Raw genomic sequence first — 26765 nt, forward strand, 5'->3', positions numbered from 1 at the left:
AGAATGGATTGCTATTAGTATTATACATCAGAGTTACTGTGGAGATTAAATGATGTATGATTTACACATGTAAAGCACGTGGAAGAAATCTGGCATAGAGTAAACAGAGACAGTTAGCTATTATTGTTGCTGTGGTTATTACCTGGACATTGTCTGGGAATAATAGACATTCTGTAAATGTTAGTATTCTTTATTTAGAGGACTGTCCTATTGACCAGAAATCTAGGCTCAATGATTAGAGGCTTTTTCACGCGGTTCTCAGTGATTATTTATATGATTCCACTCCCAACTCTAATGGACAAAAACACTATGAATCTATTAACTTTTAATTGAAAACATTTTATAAAGGCCAGTCATGGAATCATTTTCATGTCAGTGTCTATTACATGTGACAGGACAAATAAAATCAGAACAATATGAAATCTTGCCTCATTTATTTATATTCTATATGAAATTTTAAAATTAGGTCTACTTTTAGTTAGAATGAAATCATTAAGATCATTTAGAGTCTATTGTTCATTGACATTATTGGGAAGAAAACAGAATGTCCTTTTCTATGCAAAAATATCTTCACATGAATTTTTATAGCAGCTTTATTCATAATTGTCAAAAGATGGAAGCAACCAAGATGTCCTTGAGTAAGTGAATGGAATGGATAAATAAACTGTGGTACATCCAGATAATGAAATACTATTCAGTGTTAAATACAAATGAACCATGGAAAGACATGGAGGAACTCTAAAATGAGTGTTGCTAAGCAAAAGAAGCCAATGTGAAAAGGCTGTAAACTGTGATTCCAACTATATTACAATCTGGAAAACGAAAAACTCGGAAGACAATAAAAAAAATCAGTGGTTGCCAGGGGTTGGGGGAGGCAGGGAAAGACGAGAGGGTTTTCAGGGCAGAGAAAACATTTTGACAATATAATGATAGATACATGTCTTACATACTTTGGTTCAAACGCATGGGACCATAAAGTAAACTATGGACTTTGTGTGATTATGATATGTAAATGTCAGTTTATCAGTTGTAACAAGTGCCCCACTCTGGTGGGGGATGTTGATAATGGGGGAGACTGTGCATGGGTGGGGGCAGGAGGTATATGGAAACTCTGTATCTTCCCCTCAGTTTTGCAGTGAACCTAAAATTGCTCTAAAACTCTTAATAACATAATAATAAACAAGTGTTGCTTCTTTTGCTTAGCAACACTCATTTTAGAGTTCCTCCATGTCTTTCCATGGTTCATTTGTATTTAACACTGAATAGTATTTCATTATCTGGATGTACCACAGTTTATTTATCCAAACAAAAACCAGAATGTCCTGTTAGTACTAGTTATTTGAGAAATATTATGAGTTGAGACCAAAGCCATTCCTTTCTAAGCCTGGAGGCACTCATTAACCTGTCATTATCATTGAGCAGTGTCAGCATTGTGTAGTGTTTTTTCTCTTTAATATTTCTTTAGGATTTTGGCTTTTGTTTTGCTCTGCTTTGCAGCAAAAATTGAGACTACTCTTTATTATCTGGGGAATATTAAGTAGTTTGTCCAGTCATTAGTGATTTCATAGGATTTTATAATTGGATAGCAAGGTATTTGTGATGTTTTCTAAAGCAGGCTTGTCCAACTACTCTCCTTTCTCCCTTTATCCCCCTCCACGGGGCTTAGCACCACATGTTGGTTATTCTCTCTACCCAGTTGGGGCCTCCCTTTCATCACTAATCACCTTCAGCTTGATTGTGATGTCCTTCAAAGGGAGGGAATGGTCTTGATTCTTGCTAAGCCTCAGCCATGTTTAATTCACCCCCGAGAAGGTAAGAGTTTTGTCTCTGCCTCTGCTCCTTCTTATTCCTATTGCTTGGCTATATGAAAGGTTTGTTTTAGAGACTACAGGTGAGTAAAAAGAAAAACAAGAAAATCTCCATTAGAGAGATTTCTTTTCCATTAAGAAACCCATTACAGGATAATCAGCCACAATTTAGAAAATTAAAATTTGGAAGGCAGTATGTGAAAAATGAATTTAGAGGCAAAACTTAACCTGACCAGAACTATGTGAGGTATTTAGGCAGTTCTTTTAGTGATGGGTTTGATTTACAGCGCTGCCTCCAAGCTTCCTCAGGAAATCATGTAATACATCCCATATGTATTAGATTAACAGCCTCAACTCTGAACTATTCAAATTTCAAAACCCAGCTGGCCCCAGAGACTTTAGATAAGATATCATGGGCTTATGTTAACAATCTGGTGTGAATCAGTCCAGATTTTATACACAGAAACACATGCAGAGACAAAAATACACAATACATAAATATGCACAGTCACACACATATACATACAGTATTATTTAATACATAATAATGTAAATATCATTAAATATTTCAGACAAATAGAAGACACAGAGTGAGGCAAATACCCATGTACTCCCATGTCAGAATTAACTAATGTTAACATTTTCTTTGCTTATAATACTAATGTTTGTTTGCCCATTAAGATGCAACTTTGTCCTCTTTGTACCTCTTTTTATCCCATTTCTTATCCTCTGTAGGAAAAAAAAAGCTAATGTTATGTTTGTTTTAACCTGATTTCTCTAAGTGTATATTCAAAAAACATGGAAATATGCATGAGGATTCTAGGTAGGCTCTACTTCATTCTTTTATCAACAACAAAAGATACTATACTTACAAATAGTTAATCTAGCTTTTAAATATTTGAATAAAGTTTATCTTCTTGGGAATAGTTATTTTGGGCGCTTTAAATTTAGTGGACTGAATCCTTTAAGGGTGACCTTAGTCATCGCCTGGCCACCAGTTCAATGTGACTAAACTCTGAACATATTTATACAACATAATCCAATCCAGTCCAAATATTGGAATAGGAAAAGGCATTCGACTCTATGACCTCTGTATTCCCTTGTAGCCATGAAAATCTGATTCACTGTGGTCCTTTTGATGTCTCATGTACTAGTAGACATCACAACAGAGTGCAGTTTGCTTTGATTTCCTTAGGAAATAAGCACCCTGGTCAGGTAAGGCTTTCATGCTCCCTGGAGGGACAGGATTAGGCTTATGCTTATTCCGTGAGAACAGCAAATTAACAACTGTTCAATATTCTCTCCATTTCCTGTACAGTTTTTACAGGAAGCATGTAAGTCAAATAGTTAATAGTATTCTTTCCCATATGTTTTAGCTTGGCCTGTTCACATGATATATTCAGCTTTTTACACAAATTTATTAATTTAATTTAAAATTTCCCCTCTAACTGCTGTTCTTAGTTTTAATAACTAAAGTTGACACTTTTCCTGAGTACTGGCCATTGATTTTCAGTTGATCAACTTTCTCTGAGTTTCCTATTAAAATATAATTGTGTCATATTTTAGATTTCATTTTAAAATGACCCTTTCGTGAAATTTTCTACAGTGATGGATATCATGTTCACTCTTTATCAGAGTCAGTGAGAGAAATCAATAACAATTTCCTGACATTATTTGAAGATTCAGTAAGATTTATAATACAAAGGAGAAAGCTGGACTAGTCTCTGTAAAATTGCTGTGTCCTCAGCCTTCTTAATCTAGGGCTTTCTTAAATCTATTTTGCCAGGTAGTTTTGTTCTGCAGCATTTGCTAAAGACTGATTATCTCCTTATTTCATTATAGTGATGCAATATAGTATAATCATTAAATGGCTCAGGTTCCTTATTTTTCTTACTAGATGTCTGACCTCCAACCAATTACTTCAACTCTCTAAGCTTCTGTTTCCTTTGCTTTAAAATGAAGGCAAAAACAGCATCATCTTTCACAGGGTTAAGACAAGTGAACATGCCTGGTGTTTAAGAAAGCTCTAAATAAAAGTTAGCTCTTGCTCTTATTATTGACTAGAGGCCCGGTGCACAAAAATTTGTGCACTCGGGGGGTAGGGGGGTCCCCCAGCCCGGCCTGTGCCCTCTCGCAGTCTGGGACCCCTCGGGAGATAATGACCTGCTGGCTTAGGCCTGCTTCCGGGTGGCAGAGGGCAGGCCCAATCCCTAAGTGCAGCCCCTGGTCAGGCTCAGAGCAGGGCTGATTGGGGAGTTGGGGAGCCGCCCCGTCATGCACAGAGCAGGGCAGATCGGGAGGTTGCGATGCCACCCTCAGTCACGCTCAGGGTATGGCTGACTGGGGGGTTGGGACACCGCCCCCTGTCACACTCAAGGCAGGGTCGATGGGGAGGTTGCGGCACCACCCCCTGTCACACACAGAGCAGGGCCAATCAGGGGGTTGGGGCGCTGCCCCCTGTCACGCACAGAGCAGGGCCAATCAGAGGGTGGGCCTCCATACCCTGTCACACACAGAGCAGGGCCAATCAGGGGGTTGGGGCACTGCCCCCTGTCACGCACAGAGCAGGGCCAATCAGGGGGTTGGGGCACTGCCCCCTGTCACGCACAGAGCAGGGCCAATCAGGGGGTGGGCCTCCATACCCTGTCACACACAGAGCAGGGCCAATCAGGGGGTTGGGCACTGCCCCCTGTCATGCACAGAGCAGGGCCCATCAGGGGGTTGGGGAGCTCCCCTGTGTCACGCACAGAGTAGGGCCGATAGGGGAGTTAGGGTACCACCCTCTATCACCCACAGAGCAGGGCCGAATCAGGGGGTTGGGGCGCCGCCACTGTCACACTCAGGGCAGAGCCGATGGGGAGGTTATGGCTCTACCCTGTCACACACAGAGCAGGGCCTGTGGTGGTGGTGGGGGGGGGGGGGGGTGTTGGGGCGCCGCACCCTGTCACACACAGAGCCACAGGGCAATCAGGGGGTTTGGGCGCTGCCCCCTGTCATGCTGATCTGGTGCCAGGAGGCCTCGTGGCTCCGCTGATCCCGGTGCTGGGAGGCATATTACCCTTTTACTATATAGGATAGAGGCCTGGTGCACGGGTGGGGGCCAGCTGGTTTGCCCTGAAGGGTGTCCTGGATCAGGGTGGGGGTCCCCACTGGGGTGCCTGGCCAGCCTGGATGAGGGGATGATGGCTGTTTGCAGCTGGTCACACACCCTTCAGGGTGGGGGTCCCCACTGGGGTGCCTGGCCAGTCTGGGTGAGGGGCTGAGGGCTGCTTTCAGGCTGGCGGTTGTTGATTGAAGCTCCCAACCGCTCCTTTTTTTTATTTTATTCTGGGCCAGCTTTAGCTCTGGCTCTAGCTCTGAGAGCAGGTATCTGGTTTGTTTCGGTTCTATAATCGAAACAATGTATAACTCCAGCTCTGAGATCCCGGGCCTATATTTGTTAGAATGTTTCAAACTGCCAGCTCAGAGGCCAGCAAGTCAGGCGAGGAAGGTTGGAGTCTGTAGTCATTGCAGCAAGCAAGCCTCATGTTCACTTGCAGCTGCCTGGCTGCCGGCCGCCATCTTGGCTGACAGTTAATTTGCATAAGGATATGCTGATTAGCCAATGGGAAGGGTAGTGGTCGTACGCTAATTACCATGTTTCTCTTTTATTAGTGTAGATACCACCATCATTCAAAAATTGCTATATTTCAATTTCTCTTCTAATATCTTTCTGCTTTCTCCATTGCCTCTTAGACTTGTATTTATTGTTCTTGTTATTCATTTTTAAAACATCAAAGAACCAACATCTAAATATGCTAGTTGAGAGTTTTTCTGGAAAAGCTTCCCTTAGTTTTGCAGGTGTAAAAAGTAATCCCTTGATTATAAACATCATTTACAAATTGTGGTTCCTGGAAGCAAAAACAAGAAATGATTTTGCTCATTCAGGGAATAAATTAATTAATTAAAACAAATTTCAACAAGATCCTGAGAAATAGTTTTAGAAGGGAAAGACATCTACATACAATTTAAAGTTTAAAATTGCCTTGAAAATCTTACGAAATGAGGTTTTCAATCTTTCTTCATCCATGGTTGAACACTTCTCTGAGCAATCTCTTTCTCACTTACTGATTATTAATAGGTACTGTCTTTCCCAAAGGGAGCTGCATTGGGCTATAAAGATATCAACTTGATTAAAACAACCAATAAAAAATAGGAATAACCAAGATGATTTTGAAATCATCAGATGAGATTTTAATTAATGGTGGATCATATTTTTTATTTCATAGTCCTAAATTTAATTATATAGAAGTTAACAAGAAGAGGTGTAGATCACTTAATGCCTTTTTTATTTGTTTTGAAAGTTGTTTTATGCTTACATTTTAATAAGAATATCTAAAAGAGTCTAGTGCAGTGGTTCTTTACCTGTGGGTCACAACTCCTTTGGGGGTCGAACGACCCTTTCACAGGGGTCGCCTAAATACATCCTGCATATCAGATATTTACATTACGATTCATAACAGAAGCAAAAGTACAGTTATGAAGTAGCAACAAAAATAATTTTATGGTTGGGGGTCACCACAACATGAGGAACTGTATTAAAGGGTCGCGGCATTAGGAAGGTTGAGAACCACTGGTCTATTGGTTCTCTTCAGGCAAAATGATAAAACCATATTTTAAGACCTACCCCACAATTCCACTTCAACTCATCCCAGGACCCACTCACTCCATTCAAAGAATAGGATCATGCACCTCTCTAAGAGAACAGAGAATTGCCCAAATATTCTGTATTTTATCCAGCTTTTCTTTGGGCAGTGCAGGATTTCAAATATGGTCATCAACAAATGCTTACCTAATAAGTCTGAAGAATTAAGCATCTATGTTTTAATTGACTTCAACCAGAATGTATTATGATAATGAATAAAATGAAAATTCTTCCAAAATTAAAATTTTCCAAAATAAATTATAATAACTTAATGGTGTTAACCATAATATATTTCACAATTGCAACACCTGTATTTTATTTGTTAAAATTAATCTTTAAAACCTGTTATTATTTCCTGCCTCTTGATTGAAGGCCAAATTTCTCAGTTGGCTAAGACTGTACAGAAACCAGTCTTAATCAGAATTTTTAAAATTACATACAGCTTATCATAAAGTATCAAAAATTATACACTCCTGACCACAATCACCTCCCATCATAATCTTTATCTTTAGTTAACTATAGACACTAATTTATTTTTACTTCTATATCCTTTCTATTTATGTAATACTAGAGGCCTGGTGCACGAAATTCATACGCTGTGGGGCGGGGGTCCCTCAGCCCAGCCTGCCACCTCTCACAGTCCGGGAGCCCTCAGGGGATGTCCTACTGTGTTTGTGTGTGTGTGTGTGTCCACTGGGGTCCTGCCCCCAGCCGCGCCGCAGAGGCTTGGAGCAGGCGCCCCTCTGTGTTGATCTCTCACTCTCCGGGCTGCACCTGCTTGTTGTTCTCTCAGGCTCAGGGCTGCATCCAGCCCCTTCTCCTGAGCTAGTCATGACCGTTACAGAGTCCTGACCTCATTTGCATAATATATATATATATATATATATATATATATATATATATATGATGTATGTACCATGTATATCTAGAAACCCAAGCCATTGTGTATTTTTAGCCTAATAGTATTATTACTGGTAATATGGACTCTTGGGTATTAACTTTTCACAGGAAAGATTTCACAATAAGTCCAGGTGATTTTGAGAGTACATGTTAAAGCTGGGGAGAGAGAAACAAAGGAAAGGCTTAAGATAGAAGAGGCAATATTATACCAGTAGGAGTAAGCTAGGCAGAGCTGCCTTGTGTCTTTGGAAAGAAACTCACAGGGTAGAAGAAGTGAGCCAGCTGGGCTGTGTGGACTCAGGAAACAAATTACAGGAGCAAAGTAAGGGCCCTTGGAAAAAGAAAGCAAAGATACATTCCTAAGGAAAGAAGGGGAAAGAAGAAAGCATGCTCTAAGAGACAGAGTGCGCACTAGGTCCTTGGTCTTAAGGGTTTTTATTTGTTTTCTAAAGGCAGGAATTTTAGGGGAGTTCTTAGGGAAGGATCTCAATAGAATATTCATAGTTTTCCAGGTGTGCCCTTTCAGGTGTCTACTGATTGGTTGGCACCAGGGCAAGTGGTCATTAGTCATTGCAGCTGGTTCTAATGTCAGCCATGGCTCTCTTCATCTAGTTTTGTTGCTTTTCTGGGCCTGGAGCTGAAACACAAATGAGGCCTAGATGTTGTCCCTAGTTTAACCAAAACTCTATCTCTGTAGCCAATAGACCTGGGACTTTGTTCCTAAGATTATTTGATGCTGATCAGAACCTAATTGTCATGAGGGCTTAATACTTTAGCCAGTGATTCTGCAAGGGAGATGGAGGCAGGTGAGTCAGGGTGCTGGATAGGGCCAGTTTGAGTTAGCCATCTATCTCAGTTTCTCCATTCCACTTGCCAATAAATTTTTCTAGCTTCTTACTATCCTGACTCAGTATCATACTATAACTTTTTTTTGTAATTTATTTATTTTTTATTCAGAAACACATATTGAAGGTCTTTCCATATTAGCACATAGAGATAGATTAATTTTAACTGGCATAATAACCTATGATTTATATCACCATTAATTTATTGACTCACATTTGAATTACTCCTATTCATTTGTTACCAAAATCAGCATTGAAATAAACATTCCTGCACAGGCCTTCATGTGTATGCTGATGAGTGTCTCTCTAGCATAAAGGCTGAAAAGTAGGATTAATTTTTGTAGTCTATGCAATTTTTCTTCAAATTGATGCCATTCAGTTGCTCTTCAATTCATGCAATCCATCTTTTCCATCTATTAATTAATTAAAAAATGTTTTTATTGATTTCAGAGAGAGGAAGGGAAAAGGAGAGAGATAGAAACATCAATGATGAGGGAGGATCACTGATCAGCTGCCTCTTTCACGGCCCCCACTGGGGATCAAGCCTGCAACTTGTGCATGTTCCCTGACCAGGAATCTAACCGTGACCTCCTGGTTCACAGGTCGACACTCAACCACCGAGCAACACTGGCCAGGCTTCAATTAATTTTTTGTTCTCTTAAAATCTGATTCTCCTATATACAGGAGGAAAAAGTTTTCTTTATCCATTTTAGACCCCTTCAGACATGACTGGGTCTGAAAATGAAACTGACAAAGCAGATTAACTGGGAGGAAAGTGTACAAATAATTAAATAATTAAAGTGTAAAAATAATTAAATAATGTACAAAATTATTTAATGTGAGTTTTATGTGACATATGAGCCTTCATAAGGACATGAAGCCACACTGAAAAACTCAACCCTGACTATTTTCATGTGGGGTTCAATGAATATAATAGGGCAAGGAACATGAGGGAAGTATAGTAGTCTAGGTGACATTTAACAAGGGCTGTTCATTCAGATTCCCCTCTTTGTCCTTTGTCTTCAGAGATAAGGAAAATCCTTTCCTCCAGGTATAGGGAGGGCACCTTTCGTATGAGCTTATTAGATCTGCTTCCAGGGAAGATCAAAAAGTTCATCCTGTAGAAATAGTGTGGTGTCCCCAGGACTGGTAACAATAAGCCTCCATTAGTAACTGTAAACCTGAAGGAGCAGGAGGGGAGCAGTCTATGGCAGACAGAGAGGACCTTCTGACAGGAGCTGAGGCCTTCACTTGAGTGATGGACCCCCTCAAGGGGCTCTGGGGGAATAAATACCCAGATCTCCCATTCTTCCATCTCTTGCCAGGATGCTCCAATGACCACTGAGTTTTTTGAAAGAAAAAATTTTTCTGACTTTTTTAAATGGTAAAGAAGACTTATTCAGGATTCTTGCAATAGACATTAAGACTATCCACAATATGGGAGAGAGATCAGGCTCAACTCTGAATACAGCAAACACAGTTGAGGATTCATAGCCAAGGAGCAGAATGAAAGGTGGGGAGGTCAGTGGGTGGAATATGACTTAAGAGGAGACCTGGGTGGGGGGGGCGGTGTGTGTGTGGCGGGGTAGGTTCTTGCTGAACCTACCTAACAGGATTCTTGCTGAAGGCAGGCTAGGAATTGTACATCAAAGGTGGGAAATGAGGAACTTGATCAGATAATGAGAGTGATCAGGTATTAAGAATGGGGGATTCTCTTCAAACTGACTTTGCAGGATTCTTGCTAAAACTGGGCTATGCAAGCCCAGCAAGGACAGGGGCCAAGACTGAAGGCTAGTCCAAAAGAGGGCTCAAGCTTTGCTCAGTGGCAATATGAGGTTTATCAAAGGCACAATTATTGCTAATTGAAAACTTTTCCGAATACCCCGCCATGACGACTTGAAATACAGTTGGAAAAAAACACACAAAAAACTAAACAAAAAAAAGTAAAAGAGGGCTCAAAGAAACCTGAGGCAGGTTTGATCTAGAAGAGAGTCTTTTGCCCATACAGGACAGCATGTGGAGGCAGAGAGGAGCATGAAGGAGGACTTAGAGGGAATCTGGAGGGGCCAACTGATGAATTATCTTTCAGTAGATCAATGAACTACTGATTCCCTTATGAAGGGGTAAAGTGAAATTTGATCAAAATCTGTTTTTTTGAAAGTTATAATGGAAAGTAACAGATCATAAAGATATGTGTGCGTGAGTAAAATAGCCCTCAGAGTTATACATGAACATGGGGACTCATGAATTATGATGCAGTATACTTTGAATTTCTGAGTAAATCTAGAAGATGAACCTCAGATAAAAGTTCATCCTGCACATGACATTTCTCCAATTCCTTCAGCTTGAAATATCCAATACACCAAGTTGCCATATTTTGGGGGAGTGTCTCAAACCCCATCATTCTATAACACCCAAAGTTTCCAAATATACCATACATGTTCACATGCCCTTGCTTTTGCTTGTAATGTTAGTAGTTTCTCAATGTAACAAAATCTGAAGCAGCAATTATAATAGGTTTAAATTATTACTTCTTTACCAAATCTTTTTTCATCTTGCCTCACATTCTTGGCAGAGAAATAATGAAGTCTTTTTCTTGAATTATCCTAGTTTATTATTCATATCTCTTGGATAGCACTTCCGGTATAGGTTAGTCGTCAATGTATCATAGGAAGTAAATTGTAAGATCTTTGGGGTGAGAGATCCTCCCTGATAAGATGGAGATGCACTAATTAGCTGTGTCCTTGACTGGTGGTCCTACTATTGAAAGGAATTTTAGGGGTAAAATAGGCAGGTTTAGGGAGTTTTAGGAATTAGGGGGTCCTAATGACTAGATGAGGACTGCCTAGATGAGGGCTTGGGGTTGCCAAAATGCATACATTCACAGAGAAATAAAAGAGGTGCCACAGGATAAAGTGAGAGGAAGACATCCATTCACAGAAGATAGGGAAAAGCCACGGTATGGAGAGAAAGAGGAAACAAACTTTCACAGAGGATAGAGAAATGCTGACAAATGAAAGAAAGAGGAAAAAGATTTTCACAGGAGATAGAGAATCCTACCACTGAAGAGGGAGAGAAAAAGGGGAGCACCACGTGGGTTTTGAGCTTTGAAGCCAATATTCTACTAATTGGAAAGCAATGTGAAGAAACAAAGAACGGCAGCTTTTATAAACCTTAGAAAAAAGGAGCTTAGAGGGTTACCCCCTTTGGGACCCCCTCCCTACGTGGGAGTCTGTACTTGTTTCCAATAAATTTCCACCCTTTTCATCTACCACCTTTGTTCTTTGAATCTGTCTGGACAAGAACCCAGGAAAGAAACCACCCTTGCATCCTGCTCAGGAAAATCCACCTGACTCAGTATGTTTCCTTAAGACTCCAGATATAATTTCTTTTATTTTTTATTTTTATTAAGATTGTAGAATAACACAGAATAATGTGAGTGATTAACAAGAAGAAAATAAATTATATCAGTCATTATTCAGAACATTAGAATAAATTAAACTTTAATAGATGCTTCAGCATATGAATATTACTAACCACTATATAGGGTTATAGATTGTATGCTTCACCTCACTAAGTAAATTATGTATATGTATACATACTACATATAAGTATTTAAATATTCTTATATGAAAATGAATCATGGTTTTCAGCAGACACATTACAAATGAATTCATATCTCAATTAAATTGAGTTGTAAACCACACAGTTGATTATCCCAAAGAGCTCATTTTAAATGCATATGGCTCTTAATAGCTCCAATGGGAAGGCAATCCTTCAGTACTGATGAATGTTATAACTTTGAATTGAAACAAAGGTACCTAAAGTACTAAGGTTACATAAAATGCTGTCAAAATAGTTATGACTATTAATTTATAATTTGAATGTTTTGGTCAAAACAATTTTCTAAAATTAGATTGGGAGATGTGATAAATGCAAATGAGCTTCTCTCTACACAAAGACATTTGTTTTTATGATATATTTTCAATAATTTGTCTTTCTGTAATTATAGCTAATTTTAGAAGCTACTGTTCTATCATCAAATGCTTCCGTTGCCCTAGATGACATCAGTATATCCCAGGGATGTGAAATTTCATATATGTCACTGCCAGATACCAACATAGTAAACAAAGGTAAGTTTTTCTCATGGTCATTGCAATTTTAAACTTTGAAATAATTAGTTCTTCTTGATATCAAAATATAAAGTACATTAAAGTCCTTCAATAATATAACTCACCAATACCTAATGCCAGATGTGGGCTAAATCACATGTCCTTGAAAACTAAGATATATATTTTTAAATTTAATTTTATTTTTAAAAATGTTTTTATTGATTTAGAGAGAGAGAGAGACATCAACCAGTTGCCTCTTGAATACACCCCTCCGGGGGATTGAGCCCACAACCTGGTATGTGCCCTGATTAGGAATCAAACCAGCGATGTGCAGTGCACAGGACAGTGCTCAACTAACTGAACCACAGGCTAGGGCTATTTATTTATTTATTTAAATTAAATTTATTGGGGGTGACATTGATTAATAACATTATATAAGTTTCAAGTATGTAGTTCTATAATATACCAACTGCATATTGCACTGCATGCTCACCATCTTCCATCACCATATATTTAACTCACTTTACCCTTTTCCACCTCTTCCTACCTCCCTGCCCTGTAGTAATTACCATAGTGTTGTCTGTGTTTATAAGTTTTTTTTGTTTGTTTTATTCATTTGTTGCTTTCTGTTTTATATCACACATATGAGTGAAATCATATGGTTTCTTGTCCTTCTACATCTGATTTATTTTGCTCAGTATAATGCTCTCAAGATCCATCCATATTGTCACAATTGACAGTATTTCATCCTTTCTTATGGCTAAGTAGTATTCCATTGTAAATATTTATCACATCTTCTTTAACCCATCATCCATTGAATGGCACTTGGGTTATTTATATGTCTTGGCTACTGTGGACAATGCTGCAGTGAACATAGGCCTCCATGCAGCCTTAGGAATAAATGTTTTCCAAATTTTCAGGTGATTACCCAGCAGTGGGAATGCTGAGTCCTATGGTAGTTCTAGTATTCATTTTTTGAACAACCTCCATCCTGTTATCCAAAATGGCTGTACCAGTTTACATTCTCACCAGCAGTACATGAGTTTTCCTTTTTCTCCACATCATTTCCAACAGTTGTTATATCTTGTCTTATTGATAATAGCCCTCCTAACATGTATGAGGAATATTTCATTGTAGTTTTGATTTGCATTTGCTTTATAGCTAGTGAGGTTGAGCATCTTTTCATATATCTGTTGACCATTTGTATGTTTTCTTCAGAAAAATGTCTGTTTCAGATTCTCTGTCCAGTTTTTAATTGGATTGTTTGGGATTTTTTTATTGTTGTTGTTGAGTTGTATTAGTTCTTTATATATTTTAGATATTAGCCCCTCATTGGAGGTATTGCTTGCCAATATCTTCTCCCATTTAGTTGGTTGCCTTTTTGTTTTGTTGATAATTTCTTTTACTGTGTAGGAGGCTTTAATTTTATATAAAATATATATTTTTTAAAAAGTAAAACTATGGTATGTCACAATCTATACTTCAGTCTATCTTCCAATGATATTCTAAACTTGAAGCTAAAATTGTCACATATAGGTATTTTAATTTTAAAAATTATGAAAGAACTTTAATTATTTTGCATGTTTTAAAGCACTTCTATAAAAATAATTTCTATTTTAATTTTGTTTGGCAATTAAATTTAACATATAATAAAATTCATTTTTCATAATCACCTAGGACAGTGGTCGGAAAACTGCGGCCCTTGAGTGTAGCTCTTCCACAAAATACCATGTGCGGGCACACACATACAGTGTGATTGAAACTTCGTGGCCGCACTCAAGGGGCCAAAGAACCTCATGTGGCTCATGAACTGCAGTTGGCCAACCACTGACCTAGGATTTAAAACAAAATTATTGTGTTTGGGAAAGTGACTTAAGGCTAGCCAAAAATTTAAATCTTGATCCTAATTCTCTATTTAAATTCAAAACATAATACCTCTCTATATAAAACGCTAATATGCTAAGTGTCTGTCTGGGTAATGATGTCCATGTAGCAACACCCAGCTTCCTCTCCCTAGCGATGACTGATCTCCTTGCAGTTTCTTCAGTTTAGGAACATGACTTGCTTTACAGCCAGGTGCAAACATTTCACACTGTAACCAAATGTCTGTGAAACGTTTTCCCATGCCTCATCTCATTTGATCCTCACAGAAGTCCTGGAGTAGGTAGATAGGAGACTCAGTGAAATCCTATTTTCTTTTCATTAGCCGGAAAACGGAGATTTAGAAAACTTATAAACTTGACCCAAGAGAAAAGAAGTAAGAAATGGTGGACCTTAAAAATGACGTGAGGTTTTCTCACTGTGCAGAATATAGTCAAACACTGCTGCAGTTAAATATTTTACCCTTTGTTCTCCCTGCGTGTTCTATAATAATTATCTGCTTCGTGTTGATATTTACTGCTGTGTTGCTGACAATTACCTGAAAGAGAAGTTGGGGTGCTTCACTGGGCTGGAAACAGTTTAGCTAAATCAGAAAGCAGGTCTCATTAAGCGAGTTTATTTTATATATAAAAGGCTAAGTTGACTCGCTCATGCACGATATATATAAAGCTCTTGCTGGTGCCAATTGACGGGGGTATTTCCATCTATCATTGTTGATCGTGAATTTGGTTGACACTTCTATTATAAAGAAAGGGTGAATAGCGGTATTAAAATATTTCTTCTAATTAATTTCCTTTCAATGTTCATGAATTCATGCACTGGGCCACTAGTTTTTACATAATAGATGGAGTTGGCTAACTCTTTGACTAAATACTTTATAGAGAGTTTAAATTAAGGAAAGATGATCATAAAATGGATTTTAAATAGTCAAATAGGCATTTCTGAAAGTCAAGTAGGCATTTTTGAAAGTCTAATCATTATTTATTTATATTATTTATTTATTTTAAATATTTTTTTTTTGGTTGATTTCAGAGAGGAAGGGAGAGGGAGAAAGAGAGATAGAAACATCAATGATGAGAGAGATTCATTGATTGGCTGCCTCCTTCACACCCTTTACTGGAGATCAAGCCCAAAACCTGGGCATGTGCCCTTGACCAGAATCAAACCCAGGACCCTCCAGTCCACAGGCTGATGCTCTATCCACTGAGCCAAACCAGCTAGGGCAGAAAGTCTAACCATTATTTAAGCCCTGCAAGTACATTGAAACACATATATTGTACCTGCAGTTACTTTGTTATTCTAACACTGATTGATGTTTCCCTCTGGCCATTCGTACTCATACTCCTGGGTCAATTAATAAATGGGAAGTATGAAAAATGTTGCCTGAAAACTGCCATACTTCATTTTTCTTTATCTATATACATGAAAAATATTTGCATGTTGAAATCAAACACATCATATACTCTGAAGTTATATTTCCTTACACAACATAGTGAGAAACTTGCATTCTTATAGGTGGTAAATGTACTAAACAAGGATGACATAGGAGAAACAATTCTCAATTGAGAACTGGATTAAAGAACTTTTAGTTGAAAGATCTCTGTTAAAGACATCTTTCATTGGAGAGATTGTATAATTCTGTGTGCTAACTTTATATTGTGTTAACATGTAATTAGTCAGAATGTATGTCCTGGGCTTATAATAAACCTTTCTAAACTCTGTGGAGTAGTAGAAAGGCATTAAACAAAATGTAATTGGAGCAAAGGTGTGGCTAAACATTTTAAATTATCACTAAAATTAACCTTATCAGAAATCTCAGAGGATTTGATTTCAATTACAGATAATTCTTTTTGTAAATGAACTCAAAACTCATATGTGCCTCAGTTTGAATATCAGCCCAGTTTGTTAAAGCATAATTCTAATTAGACCAAAATTATATAAATTATTCCTGAAAGGCCAATGGTTTTACACAAAGAAAAAACAAACAAATACTGTTTTTGCAAAATTTTTCAATACCCAATTATAGGAGCCCCTTATGGGTCAGGACTGGAAGGGGAGTTAAAAATGATGCCAAACACGGACAACAGGGGGATGAGAGCATGAGTGTGGGGGGAGGGGAGGTTGGGGGTTAATGGGGGGATGAGGACACATTTGTAATACCTTAACCAATAAAGAAATTTAAAAAAATGATGCCAAGTTCCACTTGTAGTGCATTATGTTATACTAGAGGCCCAGTGCATGGATTTGTGCACTGGTGGAGGGCATGGCCTGCAGGGATCGGCCCACTGTGGGAGCACTGCTCATTTTGGTCAGCTGAATGGCTGTGGACCTGCCCTCTGAGTGGCTGCTCCTGCTTTGGGAGCACTGCTCATTGTGGTCAGCAGAGTGGCACTCCCACTGTGGGACAGCTCCTGCATTGAGCATCTTCCCCCTGGTGGTCAGTGCGCATCATAGTGACCGGTTGACTGGTCGTTCTGGTTGTTCTGCCATTCAGTCGCTGGACTTTTATATATATAGATTTGTGGGGCAAAATGGCCAGAGATTTACCTTGACCCTGTATTTTAGTTTTTGTTTTGTTAATCCTCACATGAGGATATTTTGCCATTGATTTTTAGAGAGATTGGAAGGAAGGAAGGGAAGGAGAGAGAAAAATAAAAAAGAGAGAGAGAGAGATTGGTTGCCTCCTGCACTGTCCCAGCCTTGAGCCTGCACTTGGTTTGAGTCTGCAGCCCAGGTATTGCCCTTAATCAGGAGTCAAGCTCATGACCCTTCGGTGTGCGGGCTGATGCTCTAACCACCGAGCATATGAGCCAGGGCTCAACACAGTATTTTAATTAAAGCCTTTGAAAGTTTCAGTTGGCATTGCTAATGGCTATAACCCTTTGGGGAAACTCTTAGAATTAGCCTTATGTTTATATTTGAAGCACCAGACACATGATGGGAATAGCAAATTATACTTTGATTTGGCTTTATGCCAGCTTCTTTATCATACGCATATTTAAAAACTAGTGGTCATGAAACTATTATGTATTCTGTTTATGTGTTGAAGGAGAAGAGGATGTTTTACCCTTTTCATCTCTTAATTTTAAAGGTGGATTTGTGCCACGTGAGGATGCCGGCTATATTTCATCCAGCAAGGTCTGTGATTTTACATCTGTCAGCCCAAACGGAGCAGATGAAGCCAATTGTGGTGAGTCAGTACTTTAGTCACTTAGTCACTTTTAGTGACTTTTCATCACTCTAGTAGTCACTTGGCTAAGATTTATGTGTACATATTCACTCTCTAAATATAAAGTGCATACTACTTAAGTGTGTGGTGTTTAATAAAGAAAGAATTGAGACCTCTTAAAACTAAAATGACTTGCAGTTGAACAGCTTCAGAGGGAAGTAAGGGGAGCAACCAAAGGACTTATATGCATGCATATAAGCATAACCTGTGGACACAGACAGTAGGGGGGTGAGGGCATGTGCTGGGATGTTGGAACGGCTGCGGGGAGGTCAATGGGGGGAAAAGGAGACATATATAATACTTTAAACAAAGAATTAAAAAATAAAATAAAATGAAATGAAGAGAAAATAAAGCAAACCAGATTAGTTTTAAAGCAGTAGAAATGAATGAAGACACCTTACTTTTGTTGTGCTGAGTTTGAATATAAAATTTGAAACAAATGCAAAAAATAATTCAAAAGACAAGAACAAGAGTCTATTATAAATACTCATTTATTAAATTCGGTTTGCTATTGTAAGAATTCTTACTTTTATTGTTAACAGTTGCCATTCCAGTGCTACATAATGCAGAGAGGTACATAATGCTTAAGTATATTCTTTCAAACCACAGTGCATCAGTAAATAAATTGGTCTTAAAACTATAGATCATGGCTATTTCTATTTATTATTAAATCTTTCAGGTTTTCTTTTAACTTTCTCCTTTTCAAAGCTGTGTTTACATTCTTTCTGTATTATGCTGATATTGCTCTAGAGCAGGGGTTCTCAACCTGTGGGTCGTAACCCATTTGGGTCACAGGGGTCCCCTAAGACCATCAGAAAACACATATATAATTACATATTGTTTTTGTGATTAATCACTATGCTTTAACTATGTTCAATTTGAAACAATGAAAATTCATCCTGCATATCAGATATTTACATTATGATTCATAACAGTAGCAAAATTACAGTTATGAAGTAGCAACAAAAATAATTTTATGTGGGGGTCACCACAACATGAGGAACTGTATTAAAGGGTCGGTCTCGGCATTAGGAAGGTTGAGAACCACTGCAGGAGTTGAAGAATTATATTATATGGAAGGTAAATACTTTCTCAGCCAGGATTTCTTAAAATGTTTTCTAGTTTTCTTGTTATGTCTGAAGATTCATTTATTGATAAGTCAGCCAGGGAAGGGTCAACAGGTCTAAGTCTGTCTCTGATATACATTAAGACTGTTACCAAATATACATGGTTTAGGAATTTTATCTACGTAAACTCTTTTAATCATGAACAATCTAAGAGGTAGGCACTATTATTATCCTCATTTTACAGACTTTCTCTTCAGTTAGTGTCCATTCAGGAGACAGAAACCACATGAGAAATTTGAACAGTGAAGATTTAACATAAAGAATTATTATTAGTAAAAAGTAGTTAACTACAAAAAAAGAACAATAAAAAGGAAAAGAGTAACAAACATGGGGAGCAGCTTCTACATCTAGGGCTGAGATGGTGAATCCAAGGAAAGAATACATTTGGATAAGTACACCTTACCTACATCCCAACACTGGGATTTAGACTTTTTTTGTAGAGGGTATGACTGGGAACCCTGGAATGTGGGGAAATCCGCTGGGATGCTGTGGGCTGGATTTGGCTCATAGCTGATGGGCCAAGGCAAGGGAGAAATTCTCCACCAGGATGCCTGAAAAACTCATCAAAGGGTCACCTTACATTGTTGGCAGTCACAGGGCAAGAGGGAAAAAAAAGTACTCTGGAGGAAACAATAAAGTTCCTTCTATTATGGTACCCATCCTGTGCTCTGTACTGAAAAGCCTAACATTGTGCAAACTCATCAAAAGAGAAATGTTTATAGGGTCCACCTCCAGTATCTCAAAGCAGGGCAAAGAAGGGTACTTTAGGAGCTGAGATACAATCTGTAATAATCTATATTATAAAAGGCCTGTGGCCGTAATGCCATAAAGACCAATGACTGGACTCACCAGGAGGTGCATTGATGGGTCCCCAGGGTGGCGGTGGGCGGGACTCTGGGTCTCGTGGGATTTCGCACTCTGGGCCTCTAGTAAAAGCATAATATGCTAATTAGACCGGATGCCCTTCTGAACAAAGCTGGGGCCACGAGGGAAGCCTGGGTCCCAGGTGCCTGCTGGAGGCCAGAGTGAAGCCTGAGTCCCGGGTGCCAGAGGGAAGCCAGTGTCAGCAGCCTGGGGAAGGAAGGCCTACTCTTACACAAATTTCATGCATCAGGCTTCTAGTACATTTATAACTAGCATTCTTCTTAATTAGTGGAATCCAATTTTCAATGCAGTCCATGTATCTCACAAACCTATATTCTTAAGCACACATGATTAGCCTTTTTATCCTTTCAAGGTCATCATTAAATTAAGAATGATACTTGCCAGAAATGAAGAGTTGCCCTTATGATCAGTTTGATCAGTTTAAGTTTGAAGCCAGACATAAAAAATTCACTTTTGGAGGTGAACTCATGCTCTTACTAAAGTCCCTAAGAGATCAAATAATAACTTAGTTAATTCTATATAGAAGTTTAAACAATTAATGTCCTTAAAAATAACAACAAAACTGAATCCATTCTCTTTAGTAATTATTTCTTTAATCACATTACATTTCATAAATCTGAATGTACTGAATTGCCTTCAATTCCTATAGGATGTTTCATGGAATTAAAAGATTGTTTTCTAGACATGAACAGAAGATGAAGATCACTATTTGGCAATGGGCCCATGACCACAGTGAACTGGGTTAAAAATTAGCAAATGAACTCCAATTCTGAGTCTTTATTTTCATTCCTTTGCCTGCTTTTTTTTTTTTTTGCAGAGCTAATTTTATCCTGGGAATCTGTTTACTCATAGAAATGCTAATTCTTCATCCCATTTTTATGAACCTATGCATTAAAGATTCTGGCAGTGAGTAGAGATGAGATAAAGGAACAAGGAAAAATTTAGAGGAGTAAGGATAGTAGTCTTTTGTCTCTTTGCAGCAAAAAGGAGAGAAGGAAGTACATGGATTTTAAGCTGAGCATCTAGCCTTGAACTAACCAGCATATCAATTACCCCATAGAGAACTTAATTGCTTGAAAAAACAGATGTTTTCTGCAAGCTGAAAAAGACAATACCACCCATAGGATTTCTATTCATAAATAATAAATCCTCCTTAAAAAGGACATTAATATTCCAGAATTTTAAATATTTATATTTTGATGCAATTTATTCTAATTTTCTCATTTTTATGAACATTGCTAACTCAACTTGATTTGTTTTTCTTTTAGATAAGAGTAATTATGGCCTGCCACAGAATAGTTATTAAATGTACTAAGGTTTTCAGTGCCTCTGAAATATCTTCAAACCTTTTAGTAAAAAAAACACACTAGAATATTTTAACCAATTTTGGTAAAAGAAATTTTAAAGTTATTGGATTAAAAAAAAAAAAGTTTGGGATGCCTGGAGATTTTGGCATTTTGTAGAATTTTGAAAACCTTGGATGATTTTGTGATAGGCCATTAGACAGACCTGAGCAGCGCTAGGGATGTGGGCCAGGTACAGAAGGTTACCAGGATGAAGAGCCCAGGTGCCTAGCAAAGAGCAAAACTGGGAAAAGAAGGACTTAACCCAGTGTAACCTTTCTTCTATTAGCATATGCTATTAACATGTGGTTGAGACCGCCTGACCTTTCATATCACTGTTCAGGTGGTTCAGACTTTCCTCAGACCTTTCCTCCCCTGCATGTTGCTAGCCACGTGGGTTGCACCTCCAGGACAAGGAGGTTTTGGCCCCCATCAGATACATGTAAGCCTCAGTTGTGTTGCAGCTCCAGGCCCAGAAAAGGAGCAAGGCCAGGTGGGCTGATGCCTCTGGTGACATTAGGACCAGCTGCATTGATTAATGATCCTCTACTCTGGCACTGACCAATCAGTAGAGACCAGGACCCTGAAAGGACACACCTGGAGGGCTGATAAATATCCTATTGAGATCCTTCCCTGGGAACGTCCCTAAAATCCTGGCTCTTAAAAGCCATTAGGACTTTGAACCCAGTGCTACTCTCTCTATGGAGCACACCCATATCACACCCCCACCCCGCCCCCCCGGTTCATTTTTCTTGTCTGTCTGTTTCCTAAGCTCCAAGGGTCCTTCTTTTGCCTCTGTAACTTGTTTCCTGAGCCCATATCTTCTATCACTCACTTTTTCTACCCCTGTGACTTTCTGAATAAATTGTCTTGGCTCTGAATTCTTTCTTAGCCAGAACTTAAGTACTAAGGTTGCTGAACCAAGGTTTGGTCTGACTCCACCAGTCTAACACCTAGTGCCATTTTTGCTGCTGCCAACAATTTAAGTGAATTTTTATATTCATTTATTGCAACATAAAACGATTATTTAAATTGCAGTCTAGTTGTACAGGTTTTTAAGGAGTCCCTTCCTCCCTCCCTTCCTACCTTCCTACCTTCCCTTCCTACCCTTCCTCCCTCCCTCCCCGCATCTCTCCTTTCTTTCTTTTTTGGACTATTAAAAATACCATACACTGACAATGGTGTTAAATTAAGTGTCTCCAATATTTATTTATGGTAACTGAGGAACTGAAGAGCCTACATAGCTGGGCAGATATAATAACTCTTAGCAGAACTTCCCTTGGCCTTCAGACCCTAACAGGGTGGGCTGCAGGGTAAAGCGCTGATTTCCATTTGGCCTTGGTAAAGACATATTGGCAAAGTTCATGCCAGAGTGATTTTATAATGGGCTTATGTTGTTATTTATGAAGAACTTTGACAAATAATCTATGTTTTCATTTAAGAGAATGTTTCAAATTATTTGGGTATATGAGCTCTCAAATCCAACTTGGCATCAGTAGGACAAAACCTAAGAAAGGTTGGGGACCTGAGAGGGAGACAGAGAGCAGAGTGCCCAGGTGTGTTCAAGCAGTGCTAGTATTCCAAAAAGTTCGTTTCCCCTGCACAGGCTATTTGAAGTCAGTATGCCACTGTCATCACTTTTAAGCACATCTCTTTATTTTTCTTAGCTTAAAATTGTTAATTTGAATTATTTCTCTAGGATAGGCACTAAAATTCAATTTTTGCTTTAAATGGTTATTTAATAACGTAGTGCATTTCGCCTTTTTTTTTTTTTTTGGCCAAAGGGTTATTATGTTAATAAGCAGTCATGCCAGCAAAGTAGAAGGGTTCCAGCTACACTGTGCTTGAAGTGCATTTTGAAATTTGCTTTCAGTTCTCTCATGCTCATGAAGATACTGTTCAGAAGGTCCCATTTTTGTAAACAAATATTTAGTTTTCTCAAAGACTAATATAGGTAATACTACTTTATATAGTGTTTGCTTTAGTTCTAGAAAGTAACCTTTATCCTTGGAAATGAAAATTTCATGTGTCAAATAGTATCAGTGATACATTTTGTTATGTCACATTGGATAAGCAGTATATATATATATACACACATATATATATATATATATATATATATATATATATATGCAGTCATTTTGTTCTTGTCCACACTGTGTAATGCACATGAGAAAGACAAATCTATACTTAGTAAAGATAGTTTAATATTCTCAAACAACTTTTTCTGAGCTCTATAATGCATTTCTATCTAAAAACTGTTTAGTCTGATATGCATGTGATTTTCTTGCTAAAAATAGGCCTAAATGATTTCTTATTTTCTATATTTCTCTCTACTTATGGGAAAAACAACATAAGCCAACACTTAGCATTTGAATTCAATAAAGTCTAAGGAAAGATAGGTCACACAGTATAGAAAAAGGAATATTTTATTATTTTTCTAATTTACTTTTTCAAACTTAGATGCTGGTTGTATATTTTCCCCAAACTACTGTATCTGCTAGAATGTTTAATGTATAGATTCATAAAAATGGGATGAAGAATTATCATTTCTATGACTAAACAGATCTCCAGTATAAAATTAGCTCTGCAAAAGAAGCAGGCAAAAAATAAAGATAAAGACTCAGAGATAGGGAGTTCATTTGCTATTTTTAAAAATATATATATTTTTATTGATTTCAGAGAGGAAGGGAGAGGGAGAGAGAGATAGAAACATCAATGATCATTGATTGGCTGCCTCCTGAATGCCCTCTCCTGGGGATTGAGCCCACAACCTGGGCATATGCCCTTGACCAGAATCAAACCTGGGACCCTTCATTCCCCAGGCCGACGATCTATCCCCTGAGCCAAACCAGCTAGGGCTCATTTGCTATTTTTTTTAAACTCATTTCACTATGGTCATGGGTCCATTGCCAATATGATCTCCTTCTTATTTTCAAGTCTATAAAACAGTGTTTTAACTTCCTGAAACACACTATTGTGTTTTGTTGAAGGTAATTCAGCACATTTCAAATTTATGAACTGTAATGTGATTAAAGAAATAATATGTGGTTAAGAATGTGGGTTCTGGAGACAGATTGCCTGGATTTAAAACAAGGTTCCACCAATTACAGACTAGACATCAGCCAAATGTGCCATTTATAAATTGATTGTGTCATAGCTCCATATCTGTCTTTCTTTGCCCTGCTTTGAGTGAGATACTGAGCCGGATTGTGTAAACATTTCTGACTAGCTCATACAGTGTTAGGCTTTGTTAAGTAGAGAGCACATGATGGATCTACATGATGCCACAAAGCATAGAGTAAGGAACATCTCTTTTTTGGTTCCAATGTAACCTTTTTATTTTTTTGGATGCATTTCTGGTAGATAATTTCTTCCTTTGCCTACTGGCTGTAAACTTGTGTGTGTGTGTGTGCGCGCGCGCGCTGTGTGTGTGTATGTATGTATGTGTTTGTGTGTGTGTGTGTGTGTGTGTGTGTGTGTGTCTTCTAATTGGGGCTGTATTTTTTTCACGTTTTTTTGAAAAAAATGCTTTTGAGAAGATATTCTTAGGAAAGATTCAACATATTTAAAATTAATTATAAAATTAAAGGCTTCTTAAAATAATGCACCTCTCTTTAATACACAAATTACTTTTTATTTTTACAAAGAAGTGAAAATAAGCTGCTGATTTTTATTTTATATTCTTCTCTATAGGCCTGACCCCATGGGAAATGTCTGAAATAAACCTATATTTGCTAATTATTTAACAGCTTACATTTTTATTAAGTGTAAATTGGATAATCAATAAGTTATTGTGGTAAAAAGATGTTATTTTTTTCTTAGTAAACTGGATTCTTATTTCCTTCTTCATATTGTCCTCAAATTACAATCTAGACATTGTTTTCCAGTTAAAAAAAAAACAAAAAAAAAACCTCCCTCAACAGAGGTAATTATAAAATAGTGGAATGGGAAGTTGTTTCTGGTGAAGGCTCATCATTTCTGTTACATAAAACCAAGAAGTGGAGAAAAAAGTCCATTTGTTCTCATTTATGGAGCCATTGATCACTGAGGGGAAAATGAGGAAAATATTTCTGTAGACAAGTAAAATCTGGTAAATAACCCATGATATTTTTATCAGTCTTTGCTGCAGACAGTTATGTTGTCAGATTGAAGAAAGTCAGTGTAGTAGAGATAAAATAATAGATAAGATACTAGAGATGAAAAATACAGGATTCTTTTTCAGTTAAAAATTCTATTGAGAATATAATCTGAGTTTTTAATAAGAACATCTTTTTCTATGATCATTTAAGATTAAATTTCAATAACATTATTGTATCTATGGAGAGAGTGGATTTTTTCTATGCATTACTTTGAGCACATTTTGGCCTTTATTCTTCAGTAAGATCATTGTTCTTCTTTGCTCTGAAATTATAAATTAGAAATCTAAGCATCTTTTGTTGTTGTTTGTAAGCTCATTCTACACCAATCCTTCTCTTTTCTCTCATATTTACTACTCTAGTTCATTTTGTTTCTGTTTTCAGTTTAGCAAAGTATGTGATGAGAAGTATAAGGAGGTAAAATGATTCTGCCCTATTCAACACCAAGTTTTCTTAGAAAACAATGTCTTTTTGCCTTGCAGAACTTTACTACTGTTGATACTGAAATTTACATTATCTTCCAATGTTGTTGTAAACCTCTCTTTTTGGAGTATATATAGATTTAAAGACACCTGAAAGACCATATGATAATATAAATACTACCACACACTTATAAAGCACTTATTTTGTATCTAAAATTGTCTGAGATGTATTTACACATATTAACTAACTTATAGTTAGGAAAAGTGAGGCCCAAGGAGAATGAAATTCACATCCCTTACTGTGTTCACATATTTAGTTCAGGATGGAGGTGAGAGTGCAAAGTGAATCTCAGGGTTGATTTTAATTTTATCACTAAGTTTTCCAGGGTGATTAAATTTATAAGATTCTAAAGTAATGCAGACCTCTTCACACGTATGGGCATTTATAAGAAAGGCTTTAAAAAATAAGTATTTAGTATCTGCTAAAAGTGTATAGTGTTTGCAAAGTTGTTTGGTATATTTGCCATGCTATGGAGTAGTTTACAATGTAGATGAGAAGATAGAAAACACACATAAAATATAACTAACAGGCCGAAACCGGTTTGGCTCAGTGGATAGAGCGTCGGACTTCTGACTGAAAGGTCCCAGGTTCGATTCCGGTCAAGGGCATGTACCTGGGTTGCGGGCACATCCCCAGTAGGAGATGTGCAGGAGGCAGCTGATGGATGTTTCTCTCTCATCGATGTTTCTAACTCTCTATCTCTCTCCCTTCCTCCCTGTAAAAAATCAATAAAATATATTTTTAAAAAAATATATAACTAACAGAAAAAGCTAGTTTTGCTCCATTGGCAATAAGGAGGGTCTAAGATAGGCATGGATAGAAATCGGAGATAAGCATGGAAGGAGGCTTAATGACAAGTTTGGGAATAAAGATGTTTCTTGACTTGAATTGGAAATTCCATAAGGCCCTAGGAGCAGAATTTGAATTGCAGAACCAAATTGTTGATAAAAGTAAGACTGAGGCAACTAGCTAGAATAGTTTTTACCTGGGGAGTTAATTATGTACCACTGGGGTAAAGGAGTGGGTATTTTCGGAGGGCACCTGGAGAGATAAAACAATAACCTTGTGGTTAGTTCATTCATTCAGTAAATATTTAAACAAGCACTATATTTGGCTCTATAGCTGTTACAGAATGAACAAGGCATCTATGGTTCCTGCCTTCATAAAGATTCCAATCTAGTGGGGAGAACTATAATACACTAATAAAAAACATACTTGCAAGTTTGTTGAGAGGTAGGTGGGAGTTACAGGATGGTATGTGATAGTTATAGATTGGTCCTAGTGTGATTGGTCCTAGTGTGGAGATATCAGGATATTTTTTTATTGTTG

General features: G+C 37.8%; 1 protein-coding gene across 1 annotated transcript in view; it reads left to right on the plus strand.

The window, feature by feature from the left end:
- Positions 1–26765, plus strand: part of MALRD1 (MAM and LDL receptor class A domain containing 1) — a 597781-nt gene that overhangs the window by 114380 nt on the left and 456636 nt on the right. Inside the window, exon 15 of the mRNA XM_070426883.1 lies at positions 12250–12370. Within this exon, the coding sequence (XP_070282984.1) occupies positions 12250–12370 (121 nt within the window). The remainder of the gene's footprint in view (positions 1–12249; positions 12371–26765) is intronic.

This window comes from Myotis yumanensis, unplaced genomic scaffold (assembly GCF_028538775.1).
Source record: "Myotis yumanensis isolate MYYU_CA2020_CCGP unplaced genomic scaffold, mMyoYum1.0.hap1 SCAF_1, whole genome shotgun sequence".
NCBI lineage: Eukaryota > Metazoa > Chordata > Mammalia > Chiroptera > Vespertilionidae > Myotis > Myotis yumanensis.